Here is a 22,114-nt window from a genome sequence, read left to right as displayed (position 1 = left end):
GTTTTTTTTATCAGGTTATTGTTTTAGGTTATTTTATCAGGTTATTGTTTTAGGTTTTTTTATTAGGTTATTGTTTTAGGTTTTTTTATCAGGTTATTGTTTTAGGTTATTTTATCAGGTTATTGTTTTAGGTTATAGTTTTATGTTATTGGAGAAGAAAATAATATTTCAAATAATTTGCAAAAACTTACCATGATCAATTTAACCAAAATTTTAATTTTCCATGGATTTTTACAGCCAACATTGTTGTATTGAATTAAGGAATGAATTACAAAATGTATTATTATATTTAACTCCATGTATAAATAAACTTTTTTTTATTTGAATATTTTATTTATATTTTTACTGAATTATTGAATTAAGAAAAATCTACCTTTTTAATCTACAATGACAATAAAAAATAATAATAATCTACAACTTCCTGCAGGGGTCGTCAAAGCGCCGGAAGCGTCTGTGACGTCACGAACAACATTAACACGTCGACCACACGAGTGTGTTCTTGATGTGTGTGTGTTCTTGATGTGAGTGTGTTCTTGATATGAGTGTGTTCTTGATGTGAGTGTGTTCTTGATGTGTGTGTGTTCTTGATGTGTGTGTGTTCTTGATGTGAGTGTGTTCTTGATATGAGTGTGTTCTTGATGTGAGTGTGTTCTTGATGTGTGTGTGTTCTTGATGTGTGTGTGTTCTTGATGTGAGTGTGTTCTTGATATGAGTGTGTTCTTGATGTGTGTGTGTTCTTGATGTGTGTGTGTTCTTGATGTGAGTGTGTTCTTGATATGAGTGTGTTCCTGATGTGAGTGTGTTCTTGATGTGAGTGTGTTCTTGATATGAGTGTGTTCTTGATGTGTGTGTGTTCCTGATGTGTGTGTGTTCTTGATGTGTGTGTGTTCTTGATGTGTGTGTGTTCCTGATGTGTGTGTGTTCCTGATGTGTGTGTGTTCCTGATGTGAGTGTGTTCTTGATGTGAGTGTGTTCTTGATATGAGTGTGTTCTTGATGTGTGTGTGTTCCTGATGTGTGTGTGTTCTTGATGTGTGTGTGTTCTTGACGTGTGTGTGTTCTTGATGTGTGTGTGTTCTTGATGTGTGTGTGTTCCTGATGTGTGTGTGTTCCTGATGTGAGTGTGTTCTTGATGTGAGTGTGTTCTTGATATGAGTGTGTTCTTGATGTGTGTGTGTTCCTGATGTGTGTGTGTTCTTGATGTGTGTGTGTTCTTGACGTGTGTGTGTTCTTGATGTGTGTGTGTTCTTGATGTGTGTGTGTTCTTGATGTGAGTGTGTTCTTGATGTGAGTGTGTTCTTGATATGAGTGTGTTCTTGATGTGTGTGTGTTCTTGATGTGTGTGTGTTCTTGATGTGAGTGTGTTCTTGATATGAGTGTGTTCTTGATGTGAGTGTGTTCTTGATGTGTGTGTGTTCTTGATGTGTGTGTGTTCTTGATGTGAGTGTGTTCTTGATATGAGTGTGTTCTTGATGTGTGTGTGTTCTTGATGTGTGTGTGTTCTTGATGTGAGTGTGTTCTTGATATGAGTGTGTTCCTGATGTGAGTGTGTTCTTGATGTGAGTGTGTTCTTGATATGAGTGTGTTCTTGATGTGTGTGTGTTCCTGATGTGTGTGTGTTCTTGATGTGTGTGTGTTCTTGATGTGTGTGTGTTCCTGATGTGTGTGTGTTCCTGATGTGTGTGTGTTCCTGATGTGTGTGTGTTCCTGATGCGTGTGTGTTCCTGATGCGTGTGTGTTCCTGATGCGTGTGTGTTCCTGATGTGTGTGTGTTCCTGATGTGTGTGTGTTCCTGATGTGTGTGTGTTCCTGATGTGTGAGTGTGTTCTTGATGTGTGTGTGTTCTTGATGTGTGTGTGTTCCTGATGTGTGTGTGTTGTTGACGTGTGTGTGTTCCTGATGTGTGTGTGTTCCTGATGTGTGTGTGTGTTCTTGATGTGTGAGTGTGTTCCTGATGTCTGTGTGTTCCTGATGTGTGTGTGTTCCTGATGTGTGTGTGTTCCTGATGTGTGTGTGTTCCTGACGTGTGTGTGTTCCTGATGTGTGTGTGTTCCTGATGTGTGTGTGTTCCTGATGTGTGTGTGTTCCTGATGTGTGTGTGTTCCTGATGTGTGTGTGTTCCTGATGTGTGTGTGTTCCTGATGTGTGTGTGTTCTTGATGTGAGTGTGTTCCTGATGTGTGTGTGTTCCTGATGTGAGTGTGTTCCTGATGTGTGTGTGTTCCTGATGTGTGTGTGTTCTTGATGTGCGTGTGTTCCTGATGTGTGTGTGTTCCTGATGTGTGTGTGTTCCTGATGTGTGTGTGTTCCTGATGTGTGTGTGTTCCTGATGCGTGTGTGTTCCTGATGCGTGTGTGTTCCTGATGCGTGTGTGTTCCTGATGTGTGTGTGTTCCTGATGTGTGTGTGTTCCTGATGTGTGAGTGTGTTCCTGATGCGTGTGTGTTGTTGACGTGTGTGTGTTCCTGATGTGTGTGTGTTCCTGATTTGTGTGTGTGTTCTTGATGTGTGAGTGTGTTCCTGATGTGTGTGTGTTCCTGATGTGTGTGTGTTCCTGATGTGTGTGTGTTCCTGATGTGTGTGTGTTGTTGACGTGTGTGTGTTCCTGATGTGTGTGTGTTCCTGATGTGTGTGTGTTCCTGATGTGTGTGTGTTCCTGATGTGCGTGTGTTCCTGATGTGTGTGTGTTCCTGATGTGTGTGTGTTCTTGATGTGAGTGTGTTCCTGATGTGTGTGTGTTCCTGATGTGTGTGTGTTCTTGATGTGAGTGTGTTCCTGATGTGAGTGTGTTCCTGATGCGTGTGTGTTCCTGATGTGTGTGTGTTCCTGATGTGTGTGTGTTCCTGATGTGTGTGTGTTCCTGATGTGTGTGTGTTCCTGATGTGTGTGTGTTCCTGATGTGTGTGTGTTGTTGACGTGTGTGTGTTCCTGATGTGTGTGTGTTCCTGATGTGTGTGTGTTCCTGATGTGTGTGTGTTGTTGACGTGTGTGTGTTCCTGATGTGTGTGTGTTCCTGATGTGTGTGTGTTCCTGATGTGTGTGTGTTCCTGATGTGTGTGTGTTCCTGATGTGTGTGTGTTGTTGACGTGTGTGTGTTCCTGATGTGTGTGTGTTCCTGATGTGTGTGTGTTCCTGATGTGTGTGTGTTCCTGATGTGTGTGTGTTGTTGACGTGTGTGTGTTCCTGACGTGTGTGTGTTCCTGATGTGTGTGTGTTCCTGATGTGTGTGTGTTCCTGATGTGTGTGTGTTGTTGACGTGTGTGTGTTCCTGACGTGTGTGTGTTCCTGACGTGTGTGTGTTCCTGATGTGTGTGTGTTCCTGATGTGTGTGTGTTGTTGACGTGTGTGTGTTCCTGATGTGTGTGTGTTGTTGACGTGTGTGTGTTGTTGACGTGTGTGTGTTCCTGATGTGTGTGTGTTCCTGATGTGTGTGTGTTCCTGATGTGTGTGTGTTGTTGACGTGTGTGTGTTCCTGATGTGTGTGTGTTCCTGATGTGTGTGTGTTCCTGATGTGTGTGTGTTCCTGATGTGTGTGTGTTGTTGACGTGTGTGTGTTCCTGATGCGTGTGTGTTCCTGATGTGTGTGTGTTCCTGATGTGTGTGTGTTCCTGATGTGTGTGTGTTCCTGATGTGTGTGTGTTGTTGACGTGTGTGTGTTGTTGACGTGTGTGTGTTCCTGATGTGCGTGTGTTCCTGATGTGTGTGTGTTGTTGACGCGTGTGTGTTCCTGATGCGTGTGTGTTCCTGATGTGTGTGTGTGTTCCTGATGTGTGTGTGTTCCTGATGTGTGTGTGTTCCTGATGTGTGTGTGTTCCTGATGTGTGTGTGTTCCTGATGTGTGTGTGTTCCTGATGTGTGTGTGTTCCTGATGTGTGTGTGTTCCTGATGTGTGTGTGTTCCTGACGTGTGTGTGTTCCTGATGTGTGTGTGTTCCTGATGTGTGTGTGTTCCTGATGTGTGTGTGTTCCTGATGTGTGTGTGTTGTTGACGTGTGTGTGTTCCTGATGTGTGTGTGTTCCTGATGTGTGTGTGTTCCTGATGTGTGTGTGTTCCTGATGTGTGTGTGTTGTTGATGTGTGTGTGTTCCTGATGTGTGTGTGACTCACTCCATTCCTCAGCATGTAGTAGTCCAAAGCCTTCCCGGCCTCCAGCCAGATGCCTTTCTTCGGGTCTTCGTCGGACAGAAACAGGCCGTAGTCGTTTGCTGCAGAAGAGGAAATAATGGGATATTTGGCACTTATGTTGTTAACACTTTTATTTTATTATTTATATCTTTATTTCATGATCGAGTCGAATATTTTCATTTCAACGAGTCTCTTGAAATACATGTTAAAGTATATTTACTACATGTACAGCATCAGGATTAACTAGAAATAATATGGTTTCATTTAATAATTCAGTTTATTTCAGAACCATCTCTATTTTACCATGAGGTTATAATAAGTTACCATGAGGTTATAATAAGTTACCATGAGGTTATAATAAGTTACCATGAGGTTATAATAAGTTATCATGAGTTATAATAAGTTATCATGAGTTATAATAAGTTACCATGAGTTATAATAAGTTATCATGAGTTATAAAAAATTATCATGAGGTTATAATAAGTTATCATGAGGTTATAATAAGTTATCATGAGTTATAATAAGTTATCATGAGTTATAATAAGTTATCATGAGTTATAAAAAATTATCATGAGGTTATAATAAGTTATCATGAGTTATAATAAGTTATCATGAGATATAATAAGTTATAAAAAATTATCATGAGGTTATAATAAGTTATCATGAGTTATAATAAATAATCATGAGGTTATAATAAGTTATCATGAGTTATAATAAATAATCATGAGGTTATAATAAGTTATCATGCGTTATAATAAGTTATCATGAGTTATAATAAGTTATCATGAAGTTATAATAAGTTATCATGAGTTATAATAAGTTATCATGAAGTTATAATAAGTTATCATGAGTTATAATAAGTTATCATGAAGTTATAATAAGTTATCATGAGTTATAATAAGTTATCATGAGTTATAATAAGTTATCATAAGTTATAATAAGTTATCATGAAGTTATAATAAGTTATCATGAGTTATAATAAGTTATCATGAGTTATAATAAGTTATCATGAAGTTATAATAAGTTATCATGAGTTATAATAAGTTATCATGAGTTATAATAAGTTATCATGAAGTTATAATAAGTTATCATGAGTTATAATAAGTTATCATGAAGTTATAATAAGTTATCATGAGTTATAATAAGTTATCATGAGTTATAATAAGTTATCATGAGTTATAATAAGTTATCATGAGTTATAATAAGTTATGAGTTATAATAAGTTATCATGAGTTATAATAAGTTATCATGAAGTTATAATAAGTTATCATGAAGTTATAATAAGTTATCATGAGTTATAATAAGTTATCATGAAGTTATAATAAGTTATCATGAAGTTATAATAAGTTATCATGAGTTATAATAAGTTATCATGAGTTATAATAAGTTATCATGAAGTTATAATAAGTTATCATGAAGTTATAATAAGTTATCATGAGTTATAATAAGTTATCATGAGTTATAATAAGTTATCATGAGTTATAATAAGTTATCATGAGTTATAATAAGTTATCATGAAGTTATAATAAGTTATCATGAGTTATAATAAGTTATCAGGAGGTTTTCATGTGAAAATTAAATTATTAAAAAAAAAAATTTAAAACATTTTTCATTTCAATTAAAAAATAATAATCTAAATTAATTAAAATTAATAATAAAAACGTTTTAACTAAATTACAAAACACTAAAGAAAAGTTTGAAAATGTTTTTGAACAATTAAGACAAAATTGATTTATTTTTTGTTTGTTTTATTAAAGTATGTTGATGCTAATAAAGATTGAAAGTATGTTGATGCTAATAAAGATTGAAAGTATGTTGATGCTAATAAAGATTGAAAGTATGTTGATGCTAACAAAGATTGAAAGTATGTTGATGCTAATAAAGATTGAAAGTATGTTGATGCTAATAAAGATTGAAAGTATGTTGATGCTAATAAAGATTGAAAGTATGTTGAAGCTAATAAAGATTGAAAGTATGTTGATGCTAATAAAGATTGAAAGTATGTTGATGCTAATAAAGATTGAAAGTATGTTGATGCTAATAAAGATTGAAAGTATGTTGATGCTAATAAAGATTGAAAATATGTTGATGCTAATAAAGATTGAAAGTATGTTGTTGCTAATAAAGATTGAAAGTATGTTGATGCTAATAAAGATTGAAAGTATGTTGATGCTAATAAAGATTGAAAATATGTTGATGCTAATAAAGATTGAAAGTATGTTGATGCTAATAAAGATTGAAAGTATGTTGATGCTAATAAAGATTGAAAGTATGTTGATGCTAATAAAGATTGAAAGTATGTTGATGCTAATAAAGATTGAAAGTATGTTGATGCTAATCAAGATTGAAAGTATGTTGATGCTAATAAAGATTGAAAGTATGTTGATGCTAATAAAGATTGAAAGTATGTTGATGCTAATAAAGATTGAAAGTATGTTGATGCTAATAAAGATTGAAAGTATGTTGATGCTAATAAAGATTGAAAGTATGTTGATGCTAATAAACATTGAAAGTATGTTGATGCTAATAAAGATTGAAAGTATGTTGATGCTAATAAACATTGAAAGTATGTTGATGCTAATAAACATTGAAAGTATGTTGATGCTAATAAAGATTGAAAGTATGTTGATGCTAATAAAGATTGAAAGTATGTTGATGCTAATAAAGATTGAAAGTATGTTGATGCTAATAAAGATTGAAAGTATGTTGATGCTAATAAAGATTGAAAGTATGTTGATGCTAATAAAGATTGAAAGTATGTTGATGCTAATAAAGATTGAAAGTATGTTGATGCTAATAAAGATTGAAAGTATGTTGATGCTAATAAAGATTGAAAGTATGTTGATGCTAATAAAGATTGAAAGTATGTTGATGCTAATAAAGATTGAAAGTATGTTGATGCTAATAAAGATTGAAAGTATGTTGATGCTAATAAAGATTGAAAGTATGTTGATGCTAATAAAGATTGAAAGTATGTTGATGCTAATAAAGACATCTCACGCTGTCCGAGCTGAGCCTCCGTCACTCTCTCACGGATGATGCGACAGGCGTCGTACACCATCGTCGACGGCTCGAACTGCATCGTCTTCACCACGTTGCCCACGCCGATCTTGAGTGACAGCGCCACCATGTTTGCTGCTCTGCTCCTCCACCTGAAGGTCACATGGGCAGAGCTACATGAGTCAGTGATCTTCATCTTCATCTTCATCTTCATCATCCTCATCCTCTTCATAATCATCATCCTCATCATCGTCGTCATCTTCATAATTATCATCTTCATCATAATTATCATCATCATAATTATCATCATCTTCATCATCATCATCTTCATAATTATCATCATCATCTTCATAATTATTATCATCATCATCTTCACCATCATCACCTTCATCTCCATCATAATCATCTTCATCATCATCCTCATCATCTTTATCATCATCCTCATCATCTTCATTCTCATCATCATCATCATCTTCATAATTATTATCATCATCATCATCATCATCATCTTCATCATCATCATCATCTTCATAATTATTATCATCATCATCTTCACCATCATCACCTTCATCTTCATCATCATCATCTTCATCATCATCTCCATCATAATCATCTTCATCATCATCTTCATCATCATCCTCATCATCTTCATCTTCATCCTCATCATCTTCATAATTATTATCATCATCATCTTCACCATCATCACCTTCATCTTCATCATCATCTTCATCATCATCCTCATCATCATCTTCATTCTCATCATCATCCTCATCTTCATTCTCATCATCATCATCATCCTCATCTTCATCATCATCTTCCTCATCATCTTCATTCTCATCATCATCATCCTCATCTTCATCATCATCATCTTCATCATCATCTTCCTCATCATCTTCATCCTCATCATCATCCTCATCTTCATCTTCATCATCATCCTCATTTTCATCTTCATCATCATCATCCTCATCTTCGTAAAGGTCAGTCATGGGAGACACTGGTTCCTCAAGTGAGTCACAAAACAAACTAAAAAAGCAGAAACAAAGTGTCTCGTAGCAACAAAGGATCAGGAACAAGACCAGACTTCTGTAAATATAAATACGTTTATTTTACAAGTGAGTTCATGTGTTAAATAAATGTGTCGCTGCAGACGCACAAGATTGAATATCACAACATAGACGAGCTGACACCTCAACTGCTGCTGCTGCTGTACACTGTACAGTGTAAAGTACAGTGTGAAATACACTTTACACTGTACACTACAGTGTAAATTACAGTGTAGTGTACAGTGTAAAGTACATTGTGAAGTACAGTGTGAAATACAGTGTACAGTACAGTTTAAAGTACAGTGTGAAGTACAGTGTAAAGTGTAAAGTACAGTGTGAAATACACTTTACACTGTACAGTACAGTGTGCAGTACATAGTAAAGTACAGTGTGCAGTACAGAGTAAAGTACAGTGTACAGTACAGTGTTAAGTACAGTGTGCAGAACAGTGTTCAGTACAGAGTAAAGTACAGTGTACAGTACAGTGTGCAGTACAGTGTAAAGAGCAGTGTAAAGTACAGTGTGAAGTACAGTTTGCAGTGTAAAGTGCACTGTACAGTACAGTGTACAGTACAGTTTAAAGTACAGTGTACAGTACAGTGTGAAGTACCGTGTAAAGTGTACAGTACAGTGTACAGTACAGTGTACAGTACAGTGTACAGTACAGTTTAAAGTACAGTGTACAGTACAGTGTGAAGTACCATGTAAAGTGTACAGTACAGTGTACAGTACAGTGTACAGTACAGAGTAAAGTACAGAGTAAAGTACAGAGTACAGTACAGAGTAAAGTACAGTGTAAAGTACAGTGTAAAGCACAGTGTAAAGAACAGTGTAAAGTACAGTGTGAAGTACAGTTTACAGTGTAAAGTACAGTGTGCAGTACAGTATAAAAGGAGAAGAACGTGGTTACCTGGAGTAAACTTTGTCTGCTCTGGTTATTCCTCCGTCAGGTTCTCAACGTTGACGTTTGTGTTCCAGGCTGTGAAAGAATGAATTCAAGGTCATGACGTTTGTAGAAGAAAACTTGAAGAAACTTTCGTCAACATCTGTTTCCTGAACACTTTGTGTATAAAAGGTCTTGTTGTCGTGAGCTTCACAACAACACACTTGTGCGACCGTGTCGACCTCTTCGCCTCACGAGCCTCTCTGACCCGTGACATCATCAGAAGGCGCCTCAGTCAGCAGCGGCTCTTCTACATCACAGGTTGAAACTCATGATGTGACTCATCGACTCGAATCCTCCTCATGACTCAATGACCTTAAATTAGCAGAAGATGTTTCCATGAAACCTTGTTTCTTTTCCAGCAGCAACATTTAAAACCATCATCTCATCATCAGAGTTGTTGACACAACATATGTTTTACTGTCAGAATAAAAGAATGGATTAAAAAAACACAAGAAGCCAAAGAAAAACAGAAGTTTTACAACAACAACAACAAATGAGTAGAAATGACAATTAATACAATAATATACAACATTTATGTGAACTTGTAAACATCACATACAGTGTGAAGCGTCATCTCTCTCAACAACACCCTCAGTGACGGTGACATGAGCAACTCCCATGATGCTTTGCTGCCCAGCCAACCAAGTGTGAGGGAACTAAGAGTGAGGGAACTAAGAGTGAGGGAACTAAGTGTGAGGTAACCAAGCGTGAGGTAACCAAGCGTGAGGGAACCAAGCGTGAGGGAACCAAGCGTGAGGGAACCAAGCGTGAGGGAACCAAGCGTGAGGGAACCAAGCGTGAGGGAACCAAGCGTGAGGGAACCAAGCGTGAGGGAACCAAGCGTGAGGGAACCAAGCGTGAGGGAACCAAGCGTGAGGGAACCAAGCGTGAGGGAACTAAGAGTGAGCGAACTAAGCGTGAGGGAACTAAGAGTGAGCGAACTAAGAGTGAGGGAACTAAGTGTGAGCAAACTAAGCATGAGCGAACTAAGAGTGAGCGAACTAAGCGTGAGGGAACTAAGAGTGAGCGAACTAAGCGTGAGGGAACTAAGAGTGAGCGAACTAAGCGTGAGGGAACTAAGAGTGAGCGAACTAAGAGTGAGGGAACTAAGTGTGAGCAAACTAAGCGTGAGCGAACTAAGTGTGAGCAAACTAAGCGTGAGCGAACTAAGAGTGAGCGAACTAAGCGTGAGCGAACTAAGCGTGAGCGAACTAAGCGTGAGGTAACCAAGCGTGAGGTAACCAAGCGTGAGGGAACCAAGCGTGAGGGAACCAAGCGTGAGGGAACCAAGCGTGAGGGAACCAAGCGTGAGGGAACCAAGCGTGAGGGAACCAAGCGTGAGGGAACCAAGCGTGAGGGAACCAAGCGTGAGGGAACCAAGCGTGAGGGAACCAAGCGTGAGGGAACCAAGCGTGAGGGAACCAAGCGTGAGGGAACCAAGCGTGAGGGAACCAAGCGTGAGGGAACCAAGCGTGAGGGAACCAAGCGTGAGGGAACCAAGCGTGAGGGAACCAAGCGTGAGGGAACCAAGAGTGAGGGAACTAAGAGTGAGGGAACTAAGAGTGAGGGAACTAAGAGTGAGGGAACCAAGTGTGAGGGAACTAAGTGTGAGGGAACCAAGTGTGAGGGAACTAAGTGTGAGGGAACCAAGTGTGAGGGAACCAAGTGTGAGGGAACTAAGTGTGAGGGAACTAAGGCATCATCAATCACTGCTGCACTGACCTGGACACACGAGTCACAAACTTAGACACAAAAACTGGAGACGCTCGTCACGATTCATACTTTTCCACAGAATTCTTCTTGTGAGATCCGAGTCCTGATGTCATTTCCTGTTGCTAAAAGCCATCCGATGCCATAAAAGGACATGAGAGACATCAACAAACTCCCATGATTCAGCAGTGCTGGGCATCCTGTCGGGAGTGAAGTCGAGGACAGTTTTTCCTCCAGAGACACGAGTCCCTGCAGCAGAAGATAAACCTTATCAAAGCCTCGGATCCGCGTCGTCAAGATAACATCCACACTCGAGAATCTGAGAGTCCAGCTCCGCCCGGACCGACAGGAAGTGACGTCACAGCACTAGTTACCGGCAGGAATGAGGAAGGTTATCTGGTTCTCATGTTGAGAGCAGCAGGAAACCGTTTATATTTAGAACTCACATGTCAATCAAGACGGACACAAAAATGACAAAAAGAATGATTATAAATATTAATATTTAACGACAGAATGAATCAATCTTATGTTCTTAACAATATTTAAAATAAATATCAAGTATAATTGTATTCCAACAACACCATGGATTCTACAGTGACTCAAATGAGTCGAGTCATTTGAGTCACTGTAGAATATCTGCAGAAATGCATTAATGTTTGACTTCCTGCATCAACGCTCGCCTCACTTCCTGTCAGGCGTCAACCGCCGACGCTTCTATCACACAGAACACACTCTCCACTGACCGCTGACGCTTGTGAACGTTTACTTCTTCAGTCACGTTTTTAATCTTTCAGTCAAACTTTCATACAATTCTCACTGAAACCAACTATAGTTTTCAACTGTAATCAAACAATTTTAACTATAATCAAACAATTTTCAACTATAATCAAACAATTTTCAACGATAATCAAACAATTTTCAACGATAATCAAACAATTTAAACGATAATCAAACAATTTTCAACTATAATCAAACAATTTTCAACTATAATCAAACAATTTTCAACGATAATCAAACAATTTAAACGATAATCAAACAATTTTCAACGATAATCAAACAATTTAAACGATAATCAAACAATTTTAACTATAATCAAACAATTTAAACTATAATCAAACAATTTCAACTATAATCAAACAATTTTCAACTATAATCCAACAATTATAACTATAATCAAACAATTTTCAACTATAATCAAACAATTTTAACTATAATCAAACAATTTTCAACTATAATCAAACAATTTTAACTATAATCAAACAATTTTCAACTATAATCAAACAATTTCAACTATAATCAAACAATTTCAACTATAATCAAACAATTTTCAACTATAATCAAACAATTTTCAACTATAATCCAACAATTTTAACTATAATCAAACAATTTTCAACTATAATCAAACAATTTTAACTATAATCAAACAATTTTCAACTATAATCAAACAATTTAAACTATAATCCAACAATTTTCAACTATAATCAAACAATTTAAACTATAATCAAACAATTTTCAACTATAATCCAACAATTTTAACTATAATCAAACAATTTTCAACTATAATCCAACAATTTTAACTATAATCAAACAATTTTCAACTATAATCAAACAATTTCAACTATAATCAAACAATTTCAACTATAATCAAACAATTTTCAACTATAATCAAACAATTTTCAACTATAATCAAACAATTTTTACTATAATCAAACAATTTTCATCTATAATCAAACAATTTTCAACTATAATCAAACAATTTTCAACTATAATCAAACAATTTTCAACTTTAATCAAACAATTTTCAACTATAATCAAACAATTTTAACTATAATCAAACAATTTTCAACTATAATCAAACAATTTAAACTATAATCAAACAATTTTAACTATAATCAAACAATTTTCAACTATAATCAAACAATTTTCAACTATAATCAAACAATTTAAACTATAATCAAACAATTTTCAACTATAATCAAACAATTTTCAACTATAATCAAACAATTTAAACTATAATCAAACAATTTTCAACTATAATCAAACAATTTTCAACTATAATCAAACAATTTAAACTATAATCAAACAATTTTCAACTATAATCAAACAATTTAAACTATAATCAAACAATTTTCAACTATAATCAAACAATTTTCAACTATAATCCAACAATTTTCAACTATAATCCAACAATTTTCAACTATAATCAAAGAATTTTCAACTATAATCAAACAATTTAAACGATAATCAAACAATTTTCAACTATAATCAAACAATTTAAACTATAATCAAACAATTTAAACTATAATCAAACTATTTTAACTATAATCAAACTATTTTAACTATAATCAAACTATTTTAACTATAACTATAGTTGTATATTCAGTGAAAAACACTGAATGATGCTCATGTATCAACAGCTGCAGGAGAAGAAAACTTCTTCAGAGACAAATGAAAAGCAGACGTTATTCAATTCTCACCTAATTCTATTTCTTCTGCTGCAGCTGTTTGACACTCAACTCATCATGGCTTCACTTCCTGTGACACACGGCGAGCGAAGCCACTGCACAGGAAGTCGCCTGGACACGAGTCACCAGAAGAACCGAGTGAAGAAGATCAACTACTGGTTACTGGAGACATGTAGGTGTGTTTGACCGAGACCTGCTGGTCATCGTTGACCTGAGATGTTTGTTAGTAGTAGTGAGATGTTTGTTAGTAGTAGTGAGATGTTTGTTAGTAGTAGTGAGATGTTTGTTAGTAGCACTGAGATGTTTGTTAGTAGTAGTGAGATGTTTGTTAGTAGCACTGAGATGTTTGTTAGTAGTAGTGAGATGTTTGTTAGTAGCACTGAGATGTTTGTTAGTAGTAGTGAGATGTTTGTTAGTAGTAGTGAGATGTTTGTTAGTAGCTGTGAGATGTTTGTTAGTAGCTGTGAGATGTTTGTTAGTAGCTGTGAGATGTTTGTTAGTAGCTGTGAGATGTTTGTTAGTAGCTGTGAGATGTTTGTTAGTAGCTGTGAGATGTTTGTTAGTAGCACTGAGATGTTTGTTAGTAGCTGTGAGATGTTTGTTAGTAGCACTGAGATGTTTGTTAGTAGCTGTGAGATGTTTGTTAGTAGCACTGAGATGTTTGTTAGTAGTAGTGAGATGTTTGTTAGTAGCTGTGAGATGTTTGTTAGTAGCTGTGAGATGGTTGTTAGTAGCACTGAGATGTTTGTTAGTAGCTGTGAGATGTTTGTTAGTAGCTGTGAGATGTTTGTTAGTAGCACTGAGATGGTTGTTAGTAGCACTGAGATGTTTGTTAGTAGCACTGAGATGGTTGTTAGTAGCACTGAGATGTTTGTTAGTAGTAGTGAGATGGTTGTTAGTAGCACTGAGATGTTTGTTAGTAGTAGTGAGATGTTTGTTAGTAGCACTGAGATGTTTGTTAGTAGTAGTGAGATGTTTGTTAGTAGCACTGAGATGTTTGTTAGTAGCACTGAGATGTTTGTTAGTAGCTGTGAGATGTTTGTTAGTAGCACTGAGATGTTTGTTAGTAGCACTGAGATGTTTGTTAGTAGCTGTGAGATGTTTGTTAGTAGCACTGAGATGTTTGTTAGTAGCTGTGAGATGTTTGTTAGTAGCACTGAGATGTGTGTTAGTAGCACTGAGATGTTTGTTAGTAGCACTGAGATGTTTGTTAGTAGTAGTGAGATGTTTGTTAGTAGCACTGAGATGTTTGTTAGTAGCACTGAGATGTTTGTTAGTAGCACTGAGATGTTTGTTAGTAGCACTGAGATGTTAGTTAGTAGCACTGAGATGTTTGTTAGTAGTAGTGAGATGTTTGTTAGTAGTAGTGAGATGTTTGTTAGTAGTAGTGAGATGTTTGTTAGTAGTAGTGAGATGTTTGTTAGTAGTAGTGAGATGTTTGTTAGTAGCTGTGAGATGTTTGTTAGTAGCACTGAGATGGTTGTTAGTAGCAGTGAGATGTTTGTTAGTAGTAGTGAGATGTTTGTTAGTAGCTGTGAGATGTTAGTTAGTAGCACTGAGATGTTTGTTAGTAGTAGTGAGATGTTTGTTAGTAGTAGTGAGATGTTTGTTAGTAGTAGTGAGATGTTTGTTAGTAGTAGTGAGATGTTTGTTAGTAGTAGTGAGATGTTTGTTAGTAGTAGTGAGATGTTTGTTAGTAGTAGTGAGATGTTTGTTAGTAGTAGTGAGATGTGTGTTAGTAGTAGTGAGATGTTTGTTAGTAGTAGTGAGATGTTTGTTAGTAGTAGTGAGATGTTTGTTAGTAGTAGTGAGATGTTTATTAGTAGTAGTGAGATGTTTGTTAGTAGCACTTAGATGGTTGTTAGTAGCTGTGAGATGTTTGTTAGTAGCACTGAGATGTTTGTTAGTAGCACTGAGATGGTTGTTAGTAGCTGTGAGATGTTATCTCTGCTGTGGTGTTAGAACTCGCTGCAAGAGAACGAGAAACATTCCACAGAACATTCTTCACCTAGTTTCCTAACCAGGAGGAACTTCACTCAAGGGTCCGACTCAAAGTATTAAGGGAGTACTAATGGAGTAGTAGTGGGGTACTAATTCAGTACTGATCGAGTATTGACGGAGTATTGACGTAGTATTGATGAATTATTAATGGAGTATTGATGGAGTACTAATGGAGTATTGATGAAGTACTGGTGGAGTACTAATGGAGTACTGATAGATTACTAATGGAGTACTAATGGAGTACTAATGGAGTACTAATGGAGCAGTAATGGAGTACTAATGAGTACTGATGGAGTACTAATGGAGTACTGATGGAGTATTAATGTAGTACTGGTGGAGTACTGATGGCTTATTAATGGATTACTGGTGGAGTACAAATGGGGTACTAATGTGGTACTGATGGGGTACTGATGGAGTACTGATGGGGTACGGATGGGGTACTGGTGGAGTATTAATGGAGTACTGATGGGGTACTGATGGAGTACTAATGGGGTACGGATGGGGTACTGGTGGAGGACTGGTGGAGGACTGATGGGGTACGGATGGGGTACTGGTGGAGTATTAATGGAGTACTGATGGAGTACTAATGGGGTACGGATGGGGTACTGATGGAGGACTGATGGAGTATTAATGGAGTACTGGTGGAGGACTGATGGAGTATTAATGGAGTACTGGTGGAGGACTGATGGAGTATTAATGGAGTACTGGGGGAGTACTCCAGTAGTGTGTTTCCCCTCTGGGGATGAATAAAGCTTTTCTATTCTAAGCTTTTCTATTCTACTGATGGAGTATTAATGGAGTATTAATGGAGTACTGGTGGAGTACTGATGGTGTATTAATGGAGTATTAATGAGTACTGGGGGAGTACTGATGGAGTATTAATGGAGTACTGGGGGAGTATTAATGGAGTATTAATGGAGTATTAATGGAGTACTGGTGGAGTACTGATGGAGTATTGATGGAGTATTAATGGAGTATTAATGGAGTACTGGTGGAGTACTGATGGAGTATTAATGGAGTATTAATGGAGTACTGGTGGAGTACTGATGGAGTATTGATGGAGTACTGGTGAAGTAAGTGTATCTGCTGTTCAAATAAATCACATGTTTGTAACATAGAGAACAAAGATCTTTGAGCTTCATACAACATGTTTAAATACGTAGTACTGTGAGTAACAAACGAACGAGGATGTGACGAGTACTGTGATGTATTTTCAATTGTGCCAACTCAGCCTGACACAGGAATTCAACTCCACATTCCTGTGGACGATCGGCCTCAGAGACAGAAGAGAAGCTTCACTGACTCAAGATCTAAATCCAGCGTCTCGCGGACGACAGGAATGTGAAGACAGTGAGCGCTTGTGCCAAAGACAAGATAACATCCAATCCTACATTTGAGACAGTTTTACTTGAAATACACCAATGACAGCAGAGGTGGACGAGTCAGAGGTTTGTGTACTCTAGTGAGGAGGAGAAGTACTTATATGGAGAGAGGAAGTGGTCGAAATTATAAATATGTGAACATTGTCAAATACTTGCACAAGATTATTACACAAATGTTACTTTTGAGGATCAGGTTTTACTTGTCAAACAAAACATGTATTTTTATAATAACCATGCGATTGATGCATAAAAGAAAGACACGAGTCAAGAGTTAAATATATGTCGCAGTGAACGTGTTTTTAGACAAATACACTTTTTCTTGATTTCTCTTGAATTTAAACAAATATAGAATCTATTTAATTTATTTATTTTATTTAATTCAGTAAAATGATGAAAGCAACAGCGTCTTGTCTTTTTTAATTTCTATAGTTTTCCTTCAATTTTCATTCTTTAAAATAAACTCAATATATTCTCGTTCCTTCAGTATCACAATACTTCTCCATCGTATCAATGTGTCGTGATACGTCTAAACAACATCAACAGTTGATCTTTAACATCATACGTTTGTTTGAAATAAAAGTTATTTCAAGTTGTACTTTTGTATATATACACACACGCATATATATATATATATATATATATATATATATATATATGTATTGTCAATTTTCTTGACTATGAATGTTTACAAATGTTTTAATATTATTATTGTTTTGTTTTTTAAGCCGTGGATACAAAGAAGGAGGTGGATTTCCATGATTATAGAAAGAGTATTAAATGAGTATTTCTTGGTATTTTACTTCTGACTGTTTGTCTTGATGCTTGAAAATCAATATAAACTTAGTTTATTTCCAGCTGTTGAACGACTGGAGCAACAGTTAAATGACAGCCTGTGTTCAACACGTCTGTACACATTGAGCAACATTCTTGTGATCACCGTGAGTGAAGATCAGAGTCAACACTTGTTGTATCAACAGCAGCTCAGCAGACGTTCAGAACCTTCAGCAGCACAGAGTGTTCTGAGAGTCAAAGTGTCCGCTCAGCACTTCTGTGGAACATGTTCTCCACGAGAAACATCGTGTCCAGAGAAGAATGACGGAGAAGCAGCTTCTACTTCAAGAACAATTATGAAACATATTTTAAAGTGTGAGTTTAGTGTTGAATAACGAGTGAGTTTAGTGTTGAATACGAGTGAGTTTAGTGTTGAATACGAGTGAGTTTAGTGTCGAATAACGAGTGAGTTTAGTGTTGAATACGAGTGAGTTTAGTGTTGAATACGAGTGAGTTTAGTGTTGAATACGAGTGAGTTTAGTGTTGAATAACGAGTGAGTTTAGTTTTGAATACGAGTGAGTTTAGTGTTGAATAACGAGTGAGTTTAGTGTTGAATAACGAGTGAGTTTAGTGTTGAATAACGAGTGAGTTTAGTGTTGAATACGAGTGAGTTTAGTGTTGAATACGAGTGAGTTTAGTGTTGAATAACGAGTGAGTTTAGTTTTGAATACGAGTGAGTTTAGTGTTGAATACGAGTGAGTTTAGTGTTGAATAACGAGTGAGTTTAGTTTTGAATAACGAGTGAGTTTAGTGTTGAATAACGAGTGAGTTTAGTGTTGAATAACGAGTAAGTTTAGTGTTGAATACGAGTGAGTTTAGTGTTGAATACGAGCGAGTTTAGTGTTGAATACGAGCGAGTTTAGTGTTGAATACGAGTGAGTTTAGTGTTGAATACGAGCGAGTTTAGTGTTGAATACGAGCGAGTTTAGTGTTGAATAACGAGTGAGTTTAGTGTTGAATACGAGTGAGTTTAGTGTTGAATAACGAGTGAGTTTAGTGTTGAATACGAGTGAGTTTAGTGTTGAATAACGAGTGAGTTTAGTGAGTTTAGTGTTGAATACGAGTGAGTTTAGTGTTGAATACGAGTGAGTTTAGTGTTGAATACGAGTGAGTTTAGTGTTGAATAACGAGTGAGTTTAATGTTGAATACGAGTGAGTTTAGTGTTGAATAACGAGTGAGTTTAATGTTGAATACGAGTGAGTTTAGTGTTGAATAACGAGTGAGTTTAATGTTGAATACGAGTGAGTTTAATGTTGAATACGAGTGAGTTTAGTGTTGAATAACGAGTGAGTTTAATGTTGAATAACGAGTGAGTTTAGTGTTGAATACGAGTGAGTTTAGTGTTGAATACGAGTGAGTTTAGTGTTGAATAACGAGTGAGTTTAGTTTTGAATACGAGTGAGTTTAGTGTTGAATAACGAGTGAGTTTAGTGTTGAATAACGAGTGAGTTTAGTGTTGAATAACGAGTGAGTTTAGTGTTGAATACGAGTGAGTTTAGTGTTGAATACGAGTGAGTTTAGTGTTGAATAACGAGTGAGTTTAGTTTTGAATACGAGTGAGTTTAGTGTTGAATACGAGTGAGTTTAGTGTTGAATAACGAGTGAGTTTAGTGTTGAATAAACCTTTTGTTCTGGATCACGATTGTTCAGTTTGATCACAAGAACAAATGTGTGTAACATTTAACATTATAATAATAATAATTACATGAATTACAAGTTCAAACACTCGATTTTTCTAAATGTAAAGACAAAAATATATAAAGTACAACTTAAACAAGTGTAGATGCAATAAGTGTCTTTGGAAAATAAGCAACGACAGGATACGTAAGAAAATATCTTTATACTTGAATAAAAACTCAGTACTTCAAATATTCACGGTGAATTCTAGACGGCAGCAGTGATTCCTAAAGGAAGAATCAAATCCTGCGTCGATGACTGAGGACGAGAGGATACAGTGATGTATCTGAACACCAGAGTAAAAAAAAAACCTCTGTTGTGTTTCCAGGGAGTGCATTAGAGAATACTCCGGTCAAACATCTCAGCATCATTCATCTAGTGAGGTCATGTCTAATATTTACTGCCTGCGTGTCGCCCCGACATGCCGGGAGTATTTCAGGATCATTGTTATACGAGGTGAGGGTTGACGAGTGGACCAGGGAGAGAGAGAGACTCACTTGTTGGTGGATGAAAGATCAATAACACACTCAGTCTGGAAGTAAAGACAAGCTGTGGTGTCGCACACGTGAACACCAGACGCACACAAATGACTGCTGTGCTGGAGGCACATGTTGTGTTGACCAAATAAGGCTGAAAACACTACGATCCAATGTGTGAGAGACTCAGGGTTAGTGAGAGACTCAGGTCTCCATAAGTGGAGCGAGTAGACGTGACATCGAACAGAGCTTTTACTTTAGACTGGTTTGTGGATCAGAAGCTTCTCACAGAGCAGCAGTGAGAGCAACACACACATGAATGAACAACACAATGTCTTTGTTACTACACTAACACCAGAGTCAAGTACTGGACAATACTACACATATATACTTGTTACTACACTATCACAACACCAGAGTCAAGTACTGGACAATACTACACATATATACTTGTTACTACACTATCACAACACCAGAGTCAAGTACTGGACAATACTACACATATATACGTGTTACTACACTATCACAACACCAGAGTCAAGTACTGGACAATACTACACATATATACGTGTTACTACACTATCACAACACCAGAGTGAAGTACTGGACAATACTACACATGTATACTTGTTACTACACTATCACAACACCAGAGTCAAGTACTGGACAATACTACACATATATACTTGTTACTACACTATCACAACACCAGAGTCAAGTACTGGACAATACTACACATATATACTTGTTACTACACTATCACAACACCAGAGTCAAGTACTGGACAATACTACACATATATACTTGTCACTACACTATCACAACACCAGAGTCAAGTACTGGACAATACTACACATATATACTTGTTACTACACTATCACAACACCAGAGTCAAGTACTGGACAATACTACACATGTATACTTGTTACTACACTATCACAACACCAGAGTCAAGTACTGGACAATACTACACATATATACTTGTTACTACACTATCACAACACCAGAGTCAAGTACTGGACAATACTACACATATATACCTGTTACTACACTATCACAACACCAGAGTCAAGTACTGGACAATACTACACATGTATACTTGTTACTACACTATCACAACACCAGAGTCAAGTACTGGAAAATACTACACATATATACTTGTTACTACACTATCACAACACCAGAGTCAAGTACTGGACAATACTACACATATATACTTGTTACTTCACTATCACTATAAATGGTATTGTGATGATACAAATCATACATAGTTGGAATGTTAGGAAACTAAACATTTGTGTTTCAACTCGCACCTTCACACCTGAATGAGGGAAACTTGTCGTCCTGCAGCTGTTCAAACATTCAAACATTCAAACATTCAAACATTCAAACATTCAAAAAAGGTCTAAAAAGCACTAAAACCTCGACTTCATAGCAGCGTCAGGCGTGTCAGCAAATTTCTCAAAATGACTCGAGCTTTGATGAGTTTTGAAGATACAAGGTTTAATTTTTACAAACTGGATGAATGTAGTAACTGTGATGTCAGTCATGCAACATTGTCGTGTCGACACCTGGAATAATGAACGTTGTGTCACGGTGTGTGAACACGGTCACTACACACCCTCAGACCTTGAACACACTCTTTATGAGCCGACAGACATTATGCAACGATCACAGATCGTCAGAGATCCTGAAGGATTCATTCATGTTTGTGATTTGACTGTTTCAGGTTTGATGACATCATTGAACAATAACCAAGACTCTTACACCAAATGATTATTATTTAATATAAATCCATATATTTGGTTGTTGTGTTTACACGAGTTACACACGTCCCTGTAGCATGACAAAATATCAGCAACACAACAAAGACACAATGTTGGCTGAAATACTGTCAATAATTCTTTGATGTTCTTCTCTTAACTACGGTTGAAGTCACTCGTTCACACGTCATTCATGTTCGTGACTTGAACGTGTCGAGGTTTCATTCATTTGTAGCAGCTTTTAAATAAACAACATGTTTTCTTTATAATGAGTTTTTCTTTCAGTGTGATGTGTCGTCGAGGAAACTTCTTACAACAAATATCGTAGATATCGTGATGACCTTCATCATCGAGGGTCACATATCGTCACAGCGTGAAGCGCGAGTAACTTGTACAGTCACACTCGTAGTGTTGACAACACAAGAGCAACTACACACACTGATGAAGAGACGACAATCATGGAGTCAGCAGTGAACACAAGTTGAAACTTGATTCTGGAACTTCAGCTGCGGAGACACAACTCACTGAAGTTAGAGCTTCAACCATCGACAGATACACTTCTACAATCACACAATAACACAACAACACAGTTCACCTCCTGAGATACACTTCTACAATCACACAATAACACAACAACACAGTTCACCTCCTGAGATACACTTCTACAATCACACAATAACACAACAACACAGTTCAC

At 36.6% G+C, this 22,114-nt stretch overlaps 1 protein-coding gene across 2 annotated transcripts in view; it reads right to left on the bottom strand.

Moving 5' to 3' along the window:
* The window catches only part of tln1 (talin 1), a 121,177-nt gene that overhangs the window by 87,115 nt on the left and 11,948 nt on the right, over nucleotides 1–22,114 (bottom strand). For both annotated transcript variants that reach the window (XM_087790440.1, XM_087790441.1), the window contains 3 exons: nucleotides 9,075–9,143; nucleotides 7,122–7,273; nucleotides 4,104–4,201 (listed from right to left, as the gene is read on the bottom strand). In XM_087790440.1, coding sequence (XP_087646566.1) covers nucleotides 4,104–4,201; nucleotides 7,122–7,251 — 228 coding nt within the window. In that variant the 5' untranslated portion in view covers nucleotides 7,252–7,273; nucleotides 9,075–9,143. The remainder of the gene's footprint in view (nucleotides 1–4,103; nucleotides 4,202–7,121; nucleotides 7,274–9,074; nucleotides 9,144–22,114) is intronic.

This window comes from Callionymus lyra, chromosome 5 (assembly GCF_982586985.1).
Source record: "Callionymus lyra chromosome 5, fCalLyr1.hap1.1, whole genome shotgun sequence".
NCBI lineage: Eukaryota > Metazoa > Chordata > Actinopteri > Syngnathiformes > Callionymidae > Callionymus > Callionymus lyra.
The sequence above is the reverse complement of the archived record's forward strand: the minus strand, read 5'-3'. Positions and strand labels throughout refer to the sequence as shown.